The 17,801-nt window shown below is 34.9% G+C and overlaps 4 protein-coding genes across 5 annotated transcripts; all 4 read left to right on the forward strand.

Annotated features, from left to right (window-relative positions):
• The first annotated feature begins 549 nt into the window (after positions 1-549).
• On the forward strand, positions 550-1,395 carry LOC112589798 (uncharacterized). The gene is made up of 2 exons (XM_025304392.1): positions 550-791; positions 928-1,395. Exons 1-2 carry the CDS (start codon positions 657-659, stop codon positions 1,165-1,167), a joined length of 375 nt encoding a protein of 124 aa, XP_025160177.1. The 5' UTR covers positions 550-656; the 3' UTR covers positions 1,168-1,395.
• Positions 1,396-1,442: 47 nt separating this feature from the next.
• Positions 1,443-3,505, forward strand: LOC105183326 (odorant receptor 43a-like). Of its 2 annotated transcripts, XR_003113796.1 has the most exons (6): positions 1,443-1,714; positions 1,819-1,935; positions 1,995-2,085; positions 2,284-2,429; positions 2,622-2,897; positions 3,135-3,505. XR_003113796.1 is itself a non-coding variant. In XM_025304387.1 (5 exons), the coding sequence occupies exons 1-5, from the start codon at positions 1,491-1,493 to the stop codon at positions 2,758-2,760; spliced, it is 717 nt and encodes a 238-aa protein (XP_025160172.1). In that variant the 5' UTR covers positions 1,443-1,490; the 3' UTR covers positions 2,761-3,505. The 2 variants fall into 2 exon arrangements, 1 of the variants encoding a protein (XP_025160172.1); XM_025304387.1 differs by having other exon boundaries at positions 2,622-3,505.
• A 2,335-nt stretch (positions 3,506-5,840) lies between these two features.
• Positions 5,841-10,558, forward strand: LOC109503866 (uncharacterized). Its single transcript, XM_019841507.2, has 9 exons — positions 5,841-6,445; positions 8,017-8,136; positions 8,258-8,375; positions 8,546-8,810; positions 9,004-9,120; positions 9,201-9,291; positions 9,637-9,782; positions 10,030-10,162; positions 10,250-10,558. The coding sequence occupies exons 1-9, from the start codon at positions 6,296-6,298 to the stop codon at positions 10,301-10,303; spliced, it is 1,194 nt and encodes a 397-aa protein (XP_019697066.1). The 5' UTR covers positions 5,841-6,295; the 3' UTR covers positions 10,304-10,558.
• Positions 10,559-10,645: 87 nt separating this feature from the next.
• On the forward strand, positions 10,646-17,302 carry LOC105183328 (odorant receptor 4-like). The gene is made up of 12 exons (XM_019841522.2): positions 10,646-11,263; positions 11,968-12,087; positions 12,244-12,361; positions 12,505-12,763; positions 12,880-12,996; positions 13,077-13,167; positions 13,831-13,976; positions 14,060-14,192; positions 14,277-14,375; positions 15,999-16,714; positions 17,026-17,145; positions 17,261-17,302. The coding sequence occupies exons 1-9, from the start codon at positions 11,117-11,119 to the stop codon at positions 14,328-14,330; spliced, it is 1,185 nt and encodes a 394-aa protein (XP_019697081.2). The 5' UTR covers positions 10,646-11,116; the 3' UTR covers positions 14,331-14,375; positions 15,999-16,714; positions 17,026-17,145; positions 17,261-17,302.
• The last annotated feature ends 499 nt before the right edge of the window (positions 17,303-17,801 follow it).

The raw sequence follows: 17,801 nt of genomic DNA on the forward strand, positions 1-17,801 counted from the left end.
TGCCGTCTACGTTGTATTTAAGTTATATTAAAACGTTTACGTTCGAATACACGCCAGGAAAATTACACGACTATCAAATATTCAATATATCGCTCAAAAAGTGGGGATAGACAAAGCTTCGTCGACATTTTTACTGTTAAACACGTCGCGGTGCTAGCTGAGAAATGATCTGTATCCAGACTCAACATTTTAACGTCAATCGGATACTTTTGCTCGCGATTGGCTTATGGCCTTACCAACGCACGAAACTCGTCCGTATTCAAATAATTTTAGTCTCTGTTATTCTGACGAGTTCCGTAGTATTCCAGGCATGTAAAAAATCATTTATCGGTATAATTTATATTATTTAACTTTATCAAATATAATATTCTTTTAAATTACTTTTTTAATTATATTTATATAAATATTTGTCTTCATATTATATTACGTTTTAATTTATGTTAAGAAAAAAACTCAAAATACAATTCTGTAATATCAAATATACCAGCGCATACATAAAGTGATAATATATTTTATTGTAAACAACTTCTCTCTCTGTGTAATGTAATTTTAAATTTCTTATCGTCGTTGTCACATCCTAGAACGCAAATGATTATTTTAGGTATGCAATTATTTAACCGAATAGAGAAATTAGCTTTTTAATGTTTCTTCAATAAATGTATCACTTGCAGCTTACAACGTTCATAACAAGAGAATGCACTACGGAACTTGTGATCAATGTCTTTTCCTTCGCTTTTATTTGCATTATTTTCCTTGTTAAATACAATGCGTTTCTCTTCAAAATCCAAAATGTAAGTTGAGTGTGTGTTTTGATGTGTGTGTGTGTGTGTATTCATTCTATACTAAAAGTATTTCTAATAAGTAAGTTTTTGAATGCTGCGCAAACTCCGCAAAAAGGTATAACGTAAATTCGTTTTAATTTGACAGATGAGATTTTTGTTGGAGCAACTTCAGCAAATTTGTAACGAGCTAAAGAGCGAGAAAGAAATCGCTATTATAAAAAATTATGCATGTGGTGTGGAACGTTATACTGTTATACTTCTAGGTAAGAAGTTCGTTACTGCATTCTATTGCCGAATGAAAAATCCGCTTAAAATTTATATAATTGAATACTTTGCTTCTTCGCCTCTGTCTGATCAGCTGTATTATGTTTTTATCAAAATATAAAAGTACATATATCTGACGAGAAGTTAACATAAATTGAAGAATGTGATAAATATAGCCGCAAAATTTCTGTAATTCTTATTAAAAGAATAAGTAAAACTTGCATGACAAGGGAAATCTGGTGGCTGCATAATTAATTTTCTGTAAAGATGTACAACTAGACAATATCTAAAGAATGACGTAAAATATTTTTAAGTTTTAACATTTAATGTTTTAGATGTTTTAGAATATTAAAAAACAACGATTTTTTATAATTATCTTTTTAATATCATTTGTGATTCTTAGTGCTTGCATTTTGCTACATATTTCTTATCAATGCTCAGCCCATGTGGTCACGCATACTTGGTGTTTTTCTACTTATTAATGAGACTCAGCTACAACAAACAATGCCGATCACGACTGAATATTTTGTCGATCGAGAAAAGCATTTCTATATATTTCTGCTGCACACGAACGTAACCCTTTGTCTAGGGACGTTCGTGACTCTAGGGATTGGTACGATGTTCGTAGGATATCTTCGACATGTCTGCGGGATGCTTAAAATCGCCAGGTAAGGAAGCGAATACGACAATTTGACTCGTAAGTACAATTTCGCTCATCATTTGTAGCAAGTCCGAGTGCACTATGTAATAACACTTAGAAAATTATTTATAGTTATCGTATCGAGCAAGCAATGGGCACCGAATCTTCACAAGATACTGAAGTGAAAAATGAGATAATGATCTGTAAGGAGATAATTTATGCCGTGGATATCCATCGTAAAGCTTTGAGGTATTCGTTCCACAGTAGATACATCGTATGCGTAATAACACACATTCTTGTCCTTGAAGGTCCTCAAAATCTATTACATCCACATTTGAGGGAATGTTCTTTCTTTTATTAGCGTTTGGTGTAATTTGCCTGAGTCTTAATCTTTTTCGGGTAAGCCACGTTTCTATTCTTAATTACATCTCTAAATAAGCAAGTTAACGTGTAATAATTAAGCTCAAAGAAATCGCGAATAAAGCAAGCGAATTTCTAATTATGCTTGTTGCAAAATCATGAGTTTTATAAAACAATTGAAATTTAATGTACGAATCACTCTTCTATTATAGCTTACCAATCAAACTTGTGCATTAGATTTTTCAGATTGTATCGTTTGAAAACGATATCCAGGAACTTTTGTTACGTCTTGCCATTGTAAATGCCATACTTTTGTACATATTTTTGGTGAGCTATACTGCGCAGGAAATTACAGATCATAATAACCACGTATTCGAGACCGTGTAAGAAGTTCAATATTGCAAGCAATTATTACAATAATCTGACGCGGATTTTCGCTTTATGACGTGATTTGCGGCACTTTGCACAAGAAATATAACGTAAAACAAATATCTCGTATGAACAAGTGCTAATAATTATTTATAGGTAATTTTCTCATTTTTTTAACAATTATGAAATTGTTTGTTTTTCCGTAGATATAATATACCATGGTACATGGCTCCATTACACATACAGAAGATGATACTATTTCTGTTGCAAAGAGGCAGCAAAACTTTTACCTTGAGCCTCGGTGGATTATTCGTGGCATCCTTAGAAAGTGCCTCTACGGTCTGAATAATAATACTTTATATCGAAATATATTGAACATACATAACTCTATGGACGAGCATAGTGAAGAAAGGCAATTTGCTTACAGTTGGCGAGTGCCTCCATATCTTACTTCACTATTCTTTATTCCACACAACAATGACGTAAGAATTACCGCGAATAATCAACTACCAGCTAATATCATGTAGTGTATTAAATAGCATCAAAAGAAATTTAGGCTTGAGTTGCTCAAAAGTTAAGTCAACTGAAGTCTACTTGAAATTCAGCATTAACAATAAGGCAATTAAAATATAAACGAAAATTTTGCCGATATGCAGATAAAGTTACAGGAATTTAGAGGTGCTAACATGACGAGGAACATAAAATAATAATATTTTCAGTAAAATGTAACGTGTCGTATATTTTACCGGAGATAAATCGATGGTTTATATGCCGATTCGACAGCGGAATGAAGAAAAATCGTTTTTGAAGAGTCAACAGTGATCTACGAATACGCACTAGAATGAAGCACGTGGAAAACGCTCAACTGCGAAGTGGTGGTAGAAGCACCTGCGCAGTCCTTCATCGACCCTTGCTGATATTTTCTCGATAAGAAATAAACGTTCGTTGAAATTACGTTTGTATTCAATCGATCGCGTAATCACCGAACTTTTCGCCGGCGAATATGCTAAATCGCAAGTATTCCAAACACACGGTGATATTCCGCGCCGCTTTAAATTACACTAAGAAAAATATTCGAAATATCCGATTGTTAATTTCGTTATCCGATCAAATATCCGGTGTATTTAATCGGATATTTGACCGGATAACAAAATTAACAATCGGATATTTCTGATATTTTTCTCCGTGTACATTTATGCTAATTTAAATTGTTACGTTGTCACGTAGTTAAAATAGAAGTATAGTTAAAAACATGGCAAAATCGAAAGATCGAACGGTCATAAAGTGGGGATAAGCGAAGCCTCGATTTCGTCATCGTCAAACGTATCGCGGTGCTCGCAGAGTCGTGATTTGCATACGGACTCAACATTTCAACGTCAACTGGATCCTTTTGCTCGCATTTGGCTTATGGCCTTATCGGCAATCAAAACTCGTTCAGTTTCAGATAATCTTGATTTTCGGTATTCTAACGAGTTCCATCGTAATCCAAGTATGTTCGCGTTGCTAGTTGTAAAAATCGTTTATCTATATTTCAGTGTGAATATAATTATACAACGTTAATTGTATAAATATAATATATTTAATTATTAGCTTTTCGCTCTACGTTGCGAGATGTCTAATGACGCTGTTGACTGTTTAGCCTTGCATTTTTCGATCTGAGTAGGAAAATCGTTTCTTTAGTGTAATTTTTTTAGTAAATTTATTATTTGCAGCTAACAACTTTCATAACTGCAGAATGTACTCCGCAGCTTGTTATCAATGTTTTCTCTATTACATTTATCTCCATTATTTATCTCATTAAATACAACGCGTTTCACATCAACATTCCAAATATAAGTTAAACCCTTATAGTGTATTCAACCTACTTGAAATGTTCCTGATAAATGAATTTTTACTTATCTGACATAATCCCGTCGCAATATTGCAACGAGTAGCTGTATTCATTCATCCTTTTCTGCAGGTAAAATATTAATTGGAAGAACTTCTAAGGAATTGCAACGAACTGAAAGACGAGAATAAAATCGTTATTATAAAAAAATATGGATGCAGCGCAAAACGTTATACGATTACACCTTTATGTAAGAAAATATCTGTTGACTTTCTTTGTTCAAAGGAAATTTCTAACAAAAAGAAATGTCTAGAGAATAACGTTAAGTCTTGCGACAATATAATATTCCGGAAAATGAAAAGCTCAGCGACGTTTATGATAACTTTATTTAATATCCTTAGTGCTTGCGATGTGCTACGTAGTTGCTGTTAATGTTCAGCCAATGTGGCCACGCGTACGTATTTGGTTTTCGCAATCGCGCAGCGCACTGCAAGTCACGACAGAATATTTTGTCGATCAAGAAAAATATTTCTATTTGATTATGCTGCACATGAACACATCCTTTTGCATTGTGTGCTATACCATGAGCTGTTGAAAAGTGGTCAAACAGTCACAGGGGATCTCTACAGAGAACAAATGATCCGTTCGAGTCGAGCATTGCACGAAAAACGACTAGAATATGAAACGAGACAGCATAAAGTAATTTTGCTTCATGACAACGCTCGGCCTCATGTCACAAAATCTGTCAAGGAAACGTTAGAAGCACTTCGCTGGGAAGTATTATCCCATGCGGCTTATTCACCAGACTGTACCCCTTCTGACTACCATCTTGTTTCGGCCGATGGCACACGTACTTGCTGACAAATACTTCAATTCTTATGAGAACGTCGAAAAATGGGTACTGGATAGAAAGATGAGTCATTCTTTCGCCGCGGAATTCGCTTGCTGACCGAAAAATGGAAAAAAGTCATCGCTAACGATGGACAATATTTTGATGTACTTTTTCATTTTGTTTCTTAAATAAAGCCAAACGTTTTACAAAAAAACGGATGGAACTTTCCGATTGACTTAATAAATGGCAAGACAAACAAGAGGAGAAAGGAGAGAGAAAAAGAGAGTTGTTTATGATGCAGACAGGATATTGATCAACCTATTTAATTCTTACGGACAAAATGATGAAAATGTAAAAAGATCCAAAAGAGAAGAGGAAACGAAAAAAATTCCATGATATGACGTATATATATATTTTTTATCGATTGCGAGTTCACGAGAGATAGCTGAAGCTTGAAACAGGACGATGCCTTACCGGAAGACCGGCTGTAACTTAGAAGTCTTAGAAGTCATTATCACGTTATTAAGTTAATCCATCTCTTCGTGCCATTTCCTTTTGTTTAAACGAATTTATACAGAACATATTTTGATTGCACTTCTTTAGAAAATGATAATAACAGTTATTATACAATGATGATTACAATAAGATTGAGAGATATTTAGGCATTGAAATATGTAAAGTCCAGGAAAATCAGGAAGAATAACTTTATCAAATAAAACAGGCTCGAGGGCGTTTGTGATTACAATCTACAATATTTTATCATAGATGATTTTATAAATATATCGGAGTACAAAACCGACTGGATGAACGATCGCTCTTTCAAGATTCAGATGTGTGTATTTTACGAAGGCACGCGCTAAACTAACATGTGCGGCACTACAAGAGGATGACAACGCTTGCGCAAAATTCATTAGGAGCAATTTCACTGGGTAAACGTTGGCTATAGAAAATGAACACCAGTAGTATTTTGTATAGACGTCTCATCGATCGGTCAATCGCCTTACTATTTCACGGTATAAATGTTAAATTGCGAATATCTCGATCTCAAGGAGATATTTTCCATGGCTTTTTACGTTACACGACATTAAATCATTTACCTTATAATATAGCAGAGAAAGGAAAAACGGTCGTATATTTTATTGCGATCAGCTAAAGAGAGGAGATGTACGAAATTGCATCTACATCTTCATGCTCAAATACGTCTTGACATTCGCGGAGAGATGAAGTCTTTTGACCTATACGAAAGTTTTAATATCAATCGAATTCTCTTACTGGCCATCGGTTTATGGCCGTATCAGCGATCAAAACTCGTCCACCAATGTCAGCTACTTTTGATTTATACTATTCTAATAAGCTTTATTGCATTTCAGGTACGCTAACACTAATGATTTTCTTGCAATGATAAGCGACATTTGTTATTTCGCAAATGTAGTTAATTTAACTATTCAATGTGTGTTATAGTTTTTAGTGTTGCAGTAGTAGTTTTATTTATTAACAGCGTAATAAATAAAAAACTTCTGATTATTGCATTACGATTATATCAGGTGTAGTAAAAAGAAATCCATTATTTTTGCATGAAATTGAAGGCTTTAATTAACATAGTTAGAATGATCCGATTTAGATCAAATATGCGCCGTTTTGTTCGATAACTTGTTGCCATTTTGAAGGTAATTTCATTATGCCTCTCTCATAGAAGCCCTCGTCCCTATTGGCAAAAAATTGAGACAGTCGATTTTCACAAGCCTCTCTTGAAGCGAATTTTTCACCAGCAAAATTGTTCGCCATGGACAGGAACAGATGGTAATCACTTGGTGCCAGGTCCGGACTATAAGGTGGATGCATAAGAACCTCCCAACCAAGCTCCCGGAGCTTCTGGCGAGTCACTATCGATGTGTGTGGCCTGGTATTGTCCTGATGGAACACAATTCCTCTCCTATTGGCCAAAGCTGGCCGCTTCTGGGCGATTGCTTCCTTCAGACGGTCCAATTGTTGACAGTACAGTTCCGAGTTAAGAGTTTTGCCGTAGGGGAGCAGCTCATAGTAGATAATTCCCTGCCAATCCCACCAAACACACAGCAAAACCTTCCTGGCCGTCAATCCTGGCTTGGCCACCGTTTCCGCCGGCTCACCGCGATTCGACCACGACCGTTTTCGCTTGACATTGTCGTAAATGATCCACTTTTCATCACCAGTGACCAACCGCTTCAGAAATGGGTCGAGTTTGTTGCGATTCAGCAGCGATTCGCAGATGGAAATTCGGTCCATGAGGTTTTTTTTCGTTACCTCGTGTGGCACCCATACATCGAGCTTCTTTTTGTATCCAGCCTTATTCAAATGGTTCCAAACGGTTTTTTGTGCAATCTTTAGCTCTTGGGCAATCGAAACAGTGCTTACATGACGGTCGGACTCGACAATGTCCATGATTTTATCGATATTTTCGATAATTGGCCTTTCAGTGCGTGGTGCATCTTTGACATCGAAATTACCGGAACGGAATCGACGAAACCAAAATTGCGCGTGATTGGCTGTTATAGTATCAGGACCATAAACAGTATTCACATTTTCAGCCGCCTGGCTTGCGTTTTCGCCTTTATCGAAGAAAAACTGTAAAATATAGCGTATTTTCTCTTTGCTAGTGTCCATCTTTGACGCGCGCTCAAACAAAACTGAGTCAACTAATCACAAAACTGTCACAAAAGTTTTTTTAGTACGAAATCTCATCTTTCTAACGCCATCTAGTGGAACCCGATCGGACTTATACAACGCGAGATACAGATAACTAAAGCCATCTATTGGAAATATAATGGATTTCTTTTTACTACACCTGATATATAAATATACCAATTTATATTTTGTAGCATGCGAGGGAGCAACTGATAAATTTGGTCATGCCAATCATTAGTTTTTAATGAAAATCTCTCGATCAATCTATTGCTTGCAGCTTACAACGTTCGTGACCGCGGAGTGCACTCTGAATATTACTATTAAAATTCTTTCCTCCACGTTATTCTTCATTATGCACATGGTCCACTACAACTCCTTCTTAACAAACGGTCAATCTGTAAGTTTAATTACGCAATAATTACCTGAGACCTGATTGCGTTTCTCATAGTTTCCTATAGTCAGCAATTTTTCGAACTCTATGGTGCGAAACGGTGTATGTTGCTTCGTTGACACGGTAGGTAAAACATCTAATGGAGCAACTTCAACGGATATGCAATGACTTAAAAGACGAGAAAGAAATTGCAATCATAAAGAAATATGGAAACAACGCGAAATTATACACGATTGCGCTTACGGGTAAGAGACTACGTTATACTATTTGTAATAAATATCTATTCGTAGAGAAATTTAATAATTCGGACTAAATGAACAATCTACAAACTTATAAAAAATATACTAGTATGTCCGATATTTTACAAGAAACAAAACAGCAATCTATAAGGCTATTTCTTTAAACATTATTCAAGGGGCCTCTATCAGCGGCACATTCGTTATTTTTTCCTTACCAATTTGGTCATACATACTTGATGTCGTTCTGTCTACGAATAAATCGACAGTATATCGCACGACACAAATCATGACTGAGTATTTTATCGATGCCGAAAAATATTTCTATTTTATCTTATTGCACATGGATGCATCCTATTTCATAGGATGCACTATAGTAATCGCAACGGGAACGTTATTTGTAGCGTATGTACAATACGCTTGTGGGATTTTCAAAATCGCCAGGTAATTATAAAAATATAAGCCTGCGAATATAATGAGATTTTAATTGAAACATAATAAGTTGCGATTTGACATATTGTCATCGTCATCGCAGATTTAATATATTTATAAATTTAGAATTACTTATTATGAAATAAATAATTGTAAATTTTGAAAGAGTTATGCGCGTAATTCTAATGAATAAAATTATTTGCAGTTACCGCATCGAGCAAGCATTATCATATGATATTCTCCGAAGAATCGGTCCAAAAAACGAGATAATGATTCATAAGGAAATAATTTATGCCGTGGACATTCATCGAAAAGCTATGAAGTGGGTACATATTCGATAAAATATATAATCCATACAATATAATAAAATATATACAATAACATTCTTTTCTGTTTTTGAAGGTTTTCCGAATTTATGATAACGAGCTTCAAGGGATTGTTCTCATTTTTAATAGTGACTGGCGTGATTTCTTTGAGTCTTAATTTATTTCTAGTGAGTTTTTTAGTCTTTCCGAGCATGACTAAACGCGAATCTGGTTCCATATATAGTATCGAGCAAATAATTGATATAAATATACTTATATAATTCGAGTGACTCTCATATAAAAGCTCAGTCAACAACTTATATTTAGAATCATGCTAATTACAAAGTATCGAATTTTGAGAAAAGAAGAAATATTATATTTGCACACGGTTTGTTTATTCTCCCACTCTTTACGCTGAATCTTCATTTTTAATAATGTGCTCAAATTCTTTCATCTTTGTACAAAATAATGCACATACCTGTGTATGTTGCTAATTGTGAATATTATATAATGAGTACATGACATTGTCTTAGATTTTGCAGATTCTATCATTCGGTGGCGACATGGGAGAGTTATTATTTCATTTAAGTTACCTAATTATCGTTGTCGTGTATATGTTTATAGCCAGCTATATATCACAAGAAATTATGGATCATAATAACCACGTGTTCATAACAACGTAAGAGCTTATCTTATATATCGCATGAAATTATCATTAATAAAAGCCGTTGACTACTATAACGGACTAATATAGTGAGACCGGAATTTGTCAAAGCTCGCATGTCTCATACACGTTGTAATATTATTAGCACATCTTTTTGTCGTCGTCCAAAATACAAATTTGGGAATAGTAAAAAAATGCGACGGTTAAATGCACCGCGCGCGCGATTGTTAACTTTTTATATTAATTTCTCGTCATTTCGCAGATACAACGTTCGTTGGTACTTAGCATCTTTACACACGCAAAAGATGATACTGTTTCTTCTGCAAAGAGGCAATAAGTCATTTACCCTCAACCTCGGTAATATATTCATAGGATCTTTGCAGAGTTTTGCCTCGGTAGGAATTTCACTGTGTGTAAAGACATCTACAATCAGCGCGTATTTTTTGCACAAATAACATGAAGAAAAATGTTTCTTGTTGCAGATGGTTAACATATCCATATCTTATTTCACTGTAATATACTCTACCCAGAAATGATCATACAGAAGGATCCGTCAGTCCTTGAGAGATATAATATTATGTCAATGTTTCAAAATACCAAACTCGAACGTTCTGTTCGGTTTCACGTTACTACACTCATGACATGGTACTCTAGTTATACGTCATTCCTTTGTTAGAAAAAATTACTATATTTTGTAATTGCGATGCTTTAAAGAAATAATAATATAAGTGATGGATTTAACGGTAGCTTTGTTACTTAATGGCAAATAAGATAAGTTGAAGACAGATTCAGAATTTTAATGTCTAGACATTAAAACGTAAGATTCAAAAATATGAAGAAGCGTCTTCGGCTACGAATACGGCTCGACAAAGTTGTCAGTTGCAATCTACTTTACCAAATTTCGTCGCTAATATATCCGGTTTACCGGTCGGTATCGGAATACTGACCGGTAAACCGATTCACCTATCAAAAATTCAAACATATGCATTTCACAAGGACACATATTGGAATAATGAATGCGGCACTACGAGGGGGTAACAGTGCTTGCGCAAAACTCGTTGAGGGGAGTTTCACCTGGTGAACGTCACTCTATGGGAAGTAAACATCTGTCGAATTTCCTTAAGTGTCTCATCGATCGCTTAGTCACCCATTCCCCGACACAAGTGTTAAAACACAAATGTCTCACGATGGTAATTCGCATGACTTTTTACGTTATTACACAATTTGCATTTAGATATATCATGGAACGGAAATACGATGGTGCATTTAATCGACCGGCTGAGAAGAGGAAGTGAGTGAAAGTTGACTGACATCTGCGTCATCAAACGTATTTGGGTGCTCGCGGAGACATGAACTCTTTCGATCTGCTCGAGAATTTCAGCGTCAGTCGGATTCTTTTACTTTCACTTGGCATATGGCCCTATAACCAATCGAAATTTACTCTAGTCCAAATAATTGTATCCTTCAGTATCATAGTGAACTTTACCGTATTTCAGGTATAGTGAATATTCTCTCTCTCTCTCTCTCTCTCTCTCTCTCTCTCTCTCTCTCTCTCTCTCTCTCTCTCTCTCTCTCTCTCCCTCCCTCCCTCCCTCCCTCCCTCCCTCCCTCCCTCCCTCCCTCCCTCCCTCCCTCCCTCCCTCCCTCCCTCCCTCCCTCCCTCCTCTCTCTCCTCCTCTCTCTCTCTCTCTCTCTCTCTCTCTCACTCTCTCTCTCTCTCTCTCTCTTATATATTATTTTATAATTACTCTTATATATATTAATTCTTACACATCGTGCGTATTTTATTTTTGTAGGTCTCCGACTGCTATAAAAACTTTAATTTATCATATATCGCGTTTATCTACATGTTACCGTTAAGAATAATTTAAATGCTGAGCGAAACATTTCGTTAACGTTACGAAAACTGAACTTATATGTAGTTTAAAAACAGATATATATTACAGCGTTATATAAGTCAATTAACCAACACCAGAGCGTTTTTGACTCTCATTGTCCTTATCGTGACTATGTTCATTTTAATCAAAGAACTTTGTGTAACAGGAAATAAATTTTTTTTTGCGATGTCACAGTTAATGGACTTCTCGTTGTACGATATCGTATGTAAAAAGGCGACTAACTATTTCAGACTTACAATTCTCTGGTCGAACGAAGCTGTCAGTTTTTTTAATACATTTCTCAATGAATTTATCACTCGTAGTTCACGGCGTTGCTGACTACGGAATGCACATCCGATTTTGTCATCACAGTTTTCTCCTCCACAACAGTTACCATCGCCACTATGATTATATACAACTCATTCGTGGTTAACAAGCATAGCGTGAGTTAAACGTAACTGCACATATGTTAAACACACATGAATCAAACGTACTGCACATGTCACTGATAATATTCAATATTCGATAAATCAATATTTACATATCAAAATCTTCTTCAAATATCAAGTAGAAATGATACACATGTATGCCCTCAACAGATAAAGTATTTATTGGAGCAACTTCAGCACGTTTGTAACGAGCTGAAAGACGAGAATGAAATTGCTATTATAAAAGATTACGGGAGCAACGCGCAACGTCATGCGGCTAAAATTACATGTAATAATTTCATTCGATAACTCTTATCACACACCTTATGAAGTGAAATGAAATAAACAAATCTAAAACATTTGGCAATATACAATGTCTTGTAAAATTATAAAATGACGATTTATATGAGGATATTCTTTCAATGTTATCAGTTTGTGCCGCAGCATTTTTTATCATAGTTCAAATAATGTGGTTTCCCGGCTTTAACATTTTTCTGTCTAAAAACGAGTCTGGAAGGCATCAAGCGTTGTTTATTGTGACTGAGTACTTTTTCGACCAAGAAAAATATTTCTACTTAATACTTCTGCACATGGATGCAACGTTTCTTATAATGTTACTTGGGACCGTGGCTACCGGAACAACGATATTAATATTCCTCAAACACATCTGCGGAATGCTCAAAATTGCCAGGTAAAAAGAAACTTATACGGGCGCGTGAATTTCTTTTCGAATAGAGCGGATCTTCGTTTATCATCTTTAAATAATCCGGACGAAAGAAATAATTACCATAAGAAAATTACTTGCAGTTATCGTATCGAGCAGACAATGGAGATCAACGTGCAATATAATATAAATTTGAAGAACGTGATTATGATTTATAAAAACATCGTTTACGCTGTCGACATTCATCGTAAAGCTATGATGTTGGTACTCATTCGATAATACTTGTACAATGCTTATACCATGTAATGCGTATAATATAAAATTACTCATGTTCTTAAAGGCTCTCCACTTCAATGATGAAGGAGTTCGAGGGATCTTTCTTTTTCTTAGTAATAATATTAGTCAGTGGTTTAAGCCTAAATCTATACCGAGTAAGTTTCGTCGCGTTCCTAAACAAATTATTATAAATATGCATATTTATTTTATATATATATATATAAAAGCACACACACACACACACATATTTTATATACAAATATATATACAGGGTGTTTGAAAGCTTATCATACAGACGAAAGTTGGAGATAGATTGGGCGTAGCCGAGAAGAAAAGTCATGTACCATAATGTCAAATTGGCAATAGTTATCGAGTTATTAATTGAAACATGTGAACCAATGAGCGCGTAGAGAGCGCTGGGCGACCGCGGTAAGCACGTAGACATTTAGTATAGGCAGAGTCAACGAGCGTCGATAGGCGAGCGCGTGCGGCGAGGGGCAACCGTAAGCGACAAGAGGTGACCGCCCAGCGCTCTCTACGCGCTCATTGGCTCACATGTTTCAATTAATAACTCGATAACTATTGCCAATTTGACATTATGGTACATGACTTTTCTTCTCGGCTATACCCAATCTATCTCCAACTTTCACCTGTATGATAAGCTTTCAAACATCCTGTATATGTGTGTGTGTGTGTGTGTGTGCGTGTATGTGTAGATGCATATTTCTTTTTTTATAATTCAACTCGTCTACTTCAAACAAATATTTGTTTTGGTAAGATATTTCTCTAAAAGATCCATTATAATAACAATTATCCAGATTTTTCAGATTATATCGTTTGAATACAATCTCATGAAAATTGTTATTCACTCCGCATACGTGAGCGCCACTCTTACATATATATTCATGTCCAACTACATCGCGCAACAAGTCACAGATCACAATGAAGATTTATTCGTCACCGTGTAAGATTATATGAATATCATTATTTTCACGCATCTTATTTTCTTCTCGATTATCGATTTCAAGCTCAGTCATTATTTCGTAGATACAATATTCGCTGGTACGTAACACCGCCGCACATACAGAAGATAATACTGCTGCTGCTGCAGAGAGGCAGTAAGCCCTTTTATCTGCGTATCGCTAAAATATTCGTGGGATCGTTAGAATATTTCGCCTCGGTGAGAAACATTTCTTAGCTTAGATATATCTAACTTCGTGTATTCGAAACGAAACAGTACAAAAAGGAAAACTTATCGTTGCAGTTAACAAGTGCATCAATGTCTTACTTCACAGTCATTTATTCTACACAACAATGACGTAAAAATCGGACAATTAACAATATAAATAGAAGGATAATGTAGGTAAGCGTAATGAAAAAAATAAGTCATTGTTTTATCTCTGGTTGAGTACTCAACATTATCGATGGCGATATCGAGATTATTCAACTGTATGCAACATCTCCAGCAATAATATTCCTGTTTCTCTTAAAAAAAATCCAGCAATAATATTCCTGTTTTCTCTCTCGCTGTTTATGATATAAAAAATTACTAAATTATTAAATTACTGAGATTTATAAATTTATCAAAAATTTATCACAATTTTTCATAATTAAATGAATTAAATATAAATCAGAGCTCATATAAAGGGTGTCTCAAAATTCACGCAAGAAGTAATTTTGATAGAAAACACAGGTTTATAATTAAAAATTGTAAATTTTTTATTGATTCATAAAGTATACAGTATAGAGTTATGTATGGAATAGCATATCGGGTAAATGGCCTCCACGGCTTTGCTAGCACATATGCACTCTTTTGTTGAAATTTTCCATGATCGTTTTGCATAAATGTGGTTGAATTTCGTTGATACAGCGCTCAATTTCCTCTTTCGAGGCATGGGTGTGGTCGTGGGCTTGTTGGTATAAACCTTATACTTCAAAAAACCCCAAAGAAAAAAGTCCAACGGCGTTAAATCGCATGATCTGGGCGGCCAAATCTGATCACCAAAACAGGAAATTACACGACCAGAAAATGACTCATGTAGTAATTGAATTGTTTCTCGGGATGTATGGCATGTGGCACTGTCTTGTTGAAACCACATCGTCCACATCTATATCTTGCAATTTAAGCACAAAAAACTGGATTATCATGTCGCAATAGCGAGCACCATTAACCGTTATTGCCTGACCAGCCACATTTTTGAAGAAGAATGGTCCAATGATGCCTCCAGCTCAAAATCCGCACCAAACAGTGACACGTTGTAGATGCATTTGTTTCTCAACAATCACTCGTGGATTTTCTGAACCCCAAATGCGACAATTTTGTCGATTAACCAAGCCATCAAGATGAAAATGAGCCTCATCACTGAAAATGATTTTGTCCGAAAAATCAGCAGCCACTTGTTGTTGTTCCATAATCCATTCAACGAACTCTCTTCGCTGTGGCCGTTTACCCGATATGCTATTCCATACATAATCCTATACTGTATATTTTATGAATCAATAAAAAATTTACAATTTTTAATTATAAACCTGTGTTTTCTATCAAAATTACTTCTTGCGTGAATTTTGGGACACCCTTTATTTGATCTAATCTCACAAATTGCACGAATCATCTGAAATTCTTTGCAACTTCTTTGCTCTAGTCCACTCTCTAAACAATACAGTCACAAAATTCATTATTATATAATTAATAAATATCTATTTTTTGCATTGAAGTTTATATAGTAATAGAAATTGCAATAGCATAAACAACGCAACAGCTGATGACTGGAGTAACGGTTAATTATGTAGAATCATAGCAAAATGGAGAGAGCTTTCCTTCGAGTTGTCGAATGACGAAAATGTTTTGTTGAAAGAATAGCTTATCAATCGATATCAATTCGAGAAAGAGAGAGGAAAATGTATAAAATATCCTCAAATATATTCATACTCTCTTTAACGCGACAAAAATGTGTGATATCATCAAGTCTGTTGTGTTTTTCCAAAGGAAACGAAAGTTATACGTACGGTACAATGTGCAGAACGTTATACTTCGCCCACAATGATTTCACATAGGTGACATAGAGAGACAAGTTCGACCGACCAACTGACATTTCTTACAATGAATAAATGTGTGTCTCTTAGGAACGTACACAATACAATAGAGCACGCAGGACAAATAAAGTCGAGAAAGAAGCAACCACGCTTGCGCGGCCTTCGATCGAGAAATTGTCACGACATTAGTTTATGGAAAATAAACGTCCATGTAATTTTATGCAGCATCAAGTCGATAACTAAATTGCCGATCCCTTCCTTGACAAATTTATTAAATTACGAACGTGCCTGTCTCACGGCATTATTTCGCGGTATTTCGATGGTTTTCAGTAACAATGCTATTTCGCATACTATCTTCGCCACTATGTAGCATTGACAGATGATTTGAGAGAATTTTCATGTAAATATACGGGAAGAAAAAAAGACGACATTATATTTTATTGCTTGGCAAAAAAGAGAGTAGCAGACTCTTCGCAAACTTCTCCGCTGATCAGTAGATCGCATATCAACGCCCGTGAAAAAATGATCTACCCCGATCTGTATCAATATTTTACCATCAATCGGATTCTCTTGCTCTTAGTCGGTTTGTGGCCTCATCAGAAGTCGAAAGTTGTGCGACTTCAGCAAATCCTCATTTTCAGCATTCTATTCAGTTTTATTATATTTCAGGTACGAAAATCATTTGAATTGTATCATTACGTACGCATAATAAACAACTGCATGAGTGTTCTTTGCATTTAAAGTTTACCGCCATATAATTCGAATGTGATTTTATATTACACTTATAATGTAACATATGTATAGATATACTGCTCTATATTTCATAATTATAAATTTCTATTATTATATGTACAGAGAAAGAAAGAAAGAAGGACAACTCTAATTATTTTTCACGAAATTGTAATTTGTTATTGTAACAGAGATGTTTCTTTTTCAAAACTATATTTAGCAATAAACTATCTTAAACTTAACGCTTGCAGCTTACAACGTTCATGACAGCGAAATGCACAGCCAATCTTGTCATCAAAGTTTTAATAAACGTATTTATTTTCATTGCCTATGTAATTACATATTTCACGTTTTGGAGTAAAATTACATTTGTGAGTTGAATATTTATTATAATTGTTTTACTAAATGTCTGTGACTAATAAACTTTCTAATATAAGAACCATTCACAATTTTGTAACAAGAAACAAAACATTATTAACAAAACAGATGAAGTATTTATTGGACGAACTTCAACAGATTATCAATGAACTGCGGAATGAGAACGAAATCGTTATAATTGAAAAATACGGATACAAAGGAAGATATTGGACGATCGTACTCACATGTAAGACTTAATTCATTCGATTTTCATATACATTGTAGCAGAATTTAAATGAAATTTAATTGAAATTTAATCACGATATTATTCAGTCCTGAAATAAAAATGTACGATGCTTATTAACAAAATTTTTACATACAGAAATATAATAAGATATATGTGGCAAATAGAGTAGATTAACGCAATGATATATTATTACAACTCTATACTTTGCCTCAATTATTAACAGAATTTAAAACAATTATTAACCTCAATTATTAGCAGAATGCGATAACTTTGAATAGAGATATGATTCGTAAACAAGACAATATAATTATTGATGATACGAAATCAATAATTTCGAGATAATGTGATAATCCGGAAAATTAAAGAGTAGTGCTCTCGTGTAATTATTTTCTTCCATTTTAATATTCTCAGTGATTTCCATAT

The sequence above is a fragment of the Harpegnathos saltator genome, unplaced genomic scaffold (assembly GCF_003227715.2).
Source record: "Harpegnathos saltator strain DR-91 unplaced genomic scaffold, Hsal_v8.6 scaffold604, whole genome shotgun sequence".
In the NCBI taxonomy this organism is placed as follows: domain Eukaryota; kingdom Metazoa; phylum Arthropoda; class Insecta; order Hymenoptera; family Formicidae; genus Harpegnathos; species Harpegnathos saltator.

Excerpts from the sequence above, each read along its gene's own strand:
- LOC112589798 (XM_025304392.1), top strand. The coding sequence starts at position 657 with ATGTATCACTTGCAGCTTACAACGTTCATAACAAGAGAATGCACTACG. Across the intron at positions 792-927 it reads TTCTCTTCAAAATCCAAAAT|ATGAGATTTTTGTTGGAGCA; the intron begins GTAAGTTGAGTG and ends TTAATTTGACAG.
- LOC105183326 (XM_025304387.1), top strand. The coding sequence starts at position 1,491 with ATGTGGTCACGCATACTTGGTGTTTTTCTACTTATTAATGAGACTCAG. Across the intron at positions 1,715-1,818 it reads GGGATGCTTAAAATCGCCAG|TTATCGTATCGAGCAAGCAA; the intron begins GTAAGGAAGCGA and ends AATTATTTATAG. Across the intron at positions 2,430-2,621 it reads AACCACGTATTCGAGACCGT|ATATAATATACCATGGTACA; the intron begins GTAAGAAGTTCA and ends GTTTTTCCGTAG.
- LOC109503866 (XM_019841507.2), top strand. The coding sequence starts at position 6,296 with ATGAAGTCTTTTGACCTATACGAAAGTTTTAATATCAATCGAATTCTC. Across the intron at positions 8,137-8,257 it reads TCTTAACAAACGGTCAATCT|GTAAAACATCTAATGGAGCA; the intron begins GTAAGTTTAATT and ends TTGACACGGTAG. Across the intron at positions 9,292-9,636 it reads TGAGTCTTAATTTATTTCTA|ATTTTGCAGATTCTATCATT; the intron begins GTGAGTTTTTTA and ends ACATTGTCTTAG.
- LOC105183328 (XM_019841522.2), top strand. The coding sequence starts at position 11,117 with ATGAACTCTTTCGATCTGCTCGAGAATTTCAGCGTCAGTCGGATTCTT. Across the intron at positions 12,362-12,504 it reads TCATGCGGCTAAAATTACAT|TTTGTGCCGCAGCATTTTTT; the intron begins GTAATAATTTCA and ends CAATGTTATCAG. Across the intron at positions 12,997-13,076 it reads ATTCATCGTAAAGCTATGAT|GCTCTCCACTTCAATGATGA; the intron begins GTTGGTACTCAT and ends ATGTTCTTAAAG.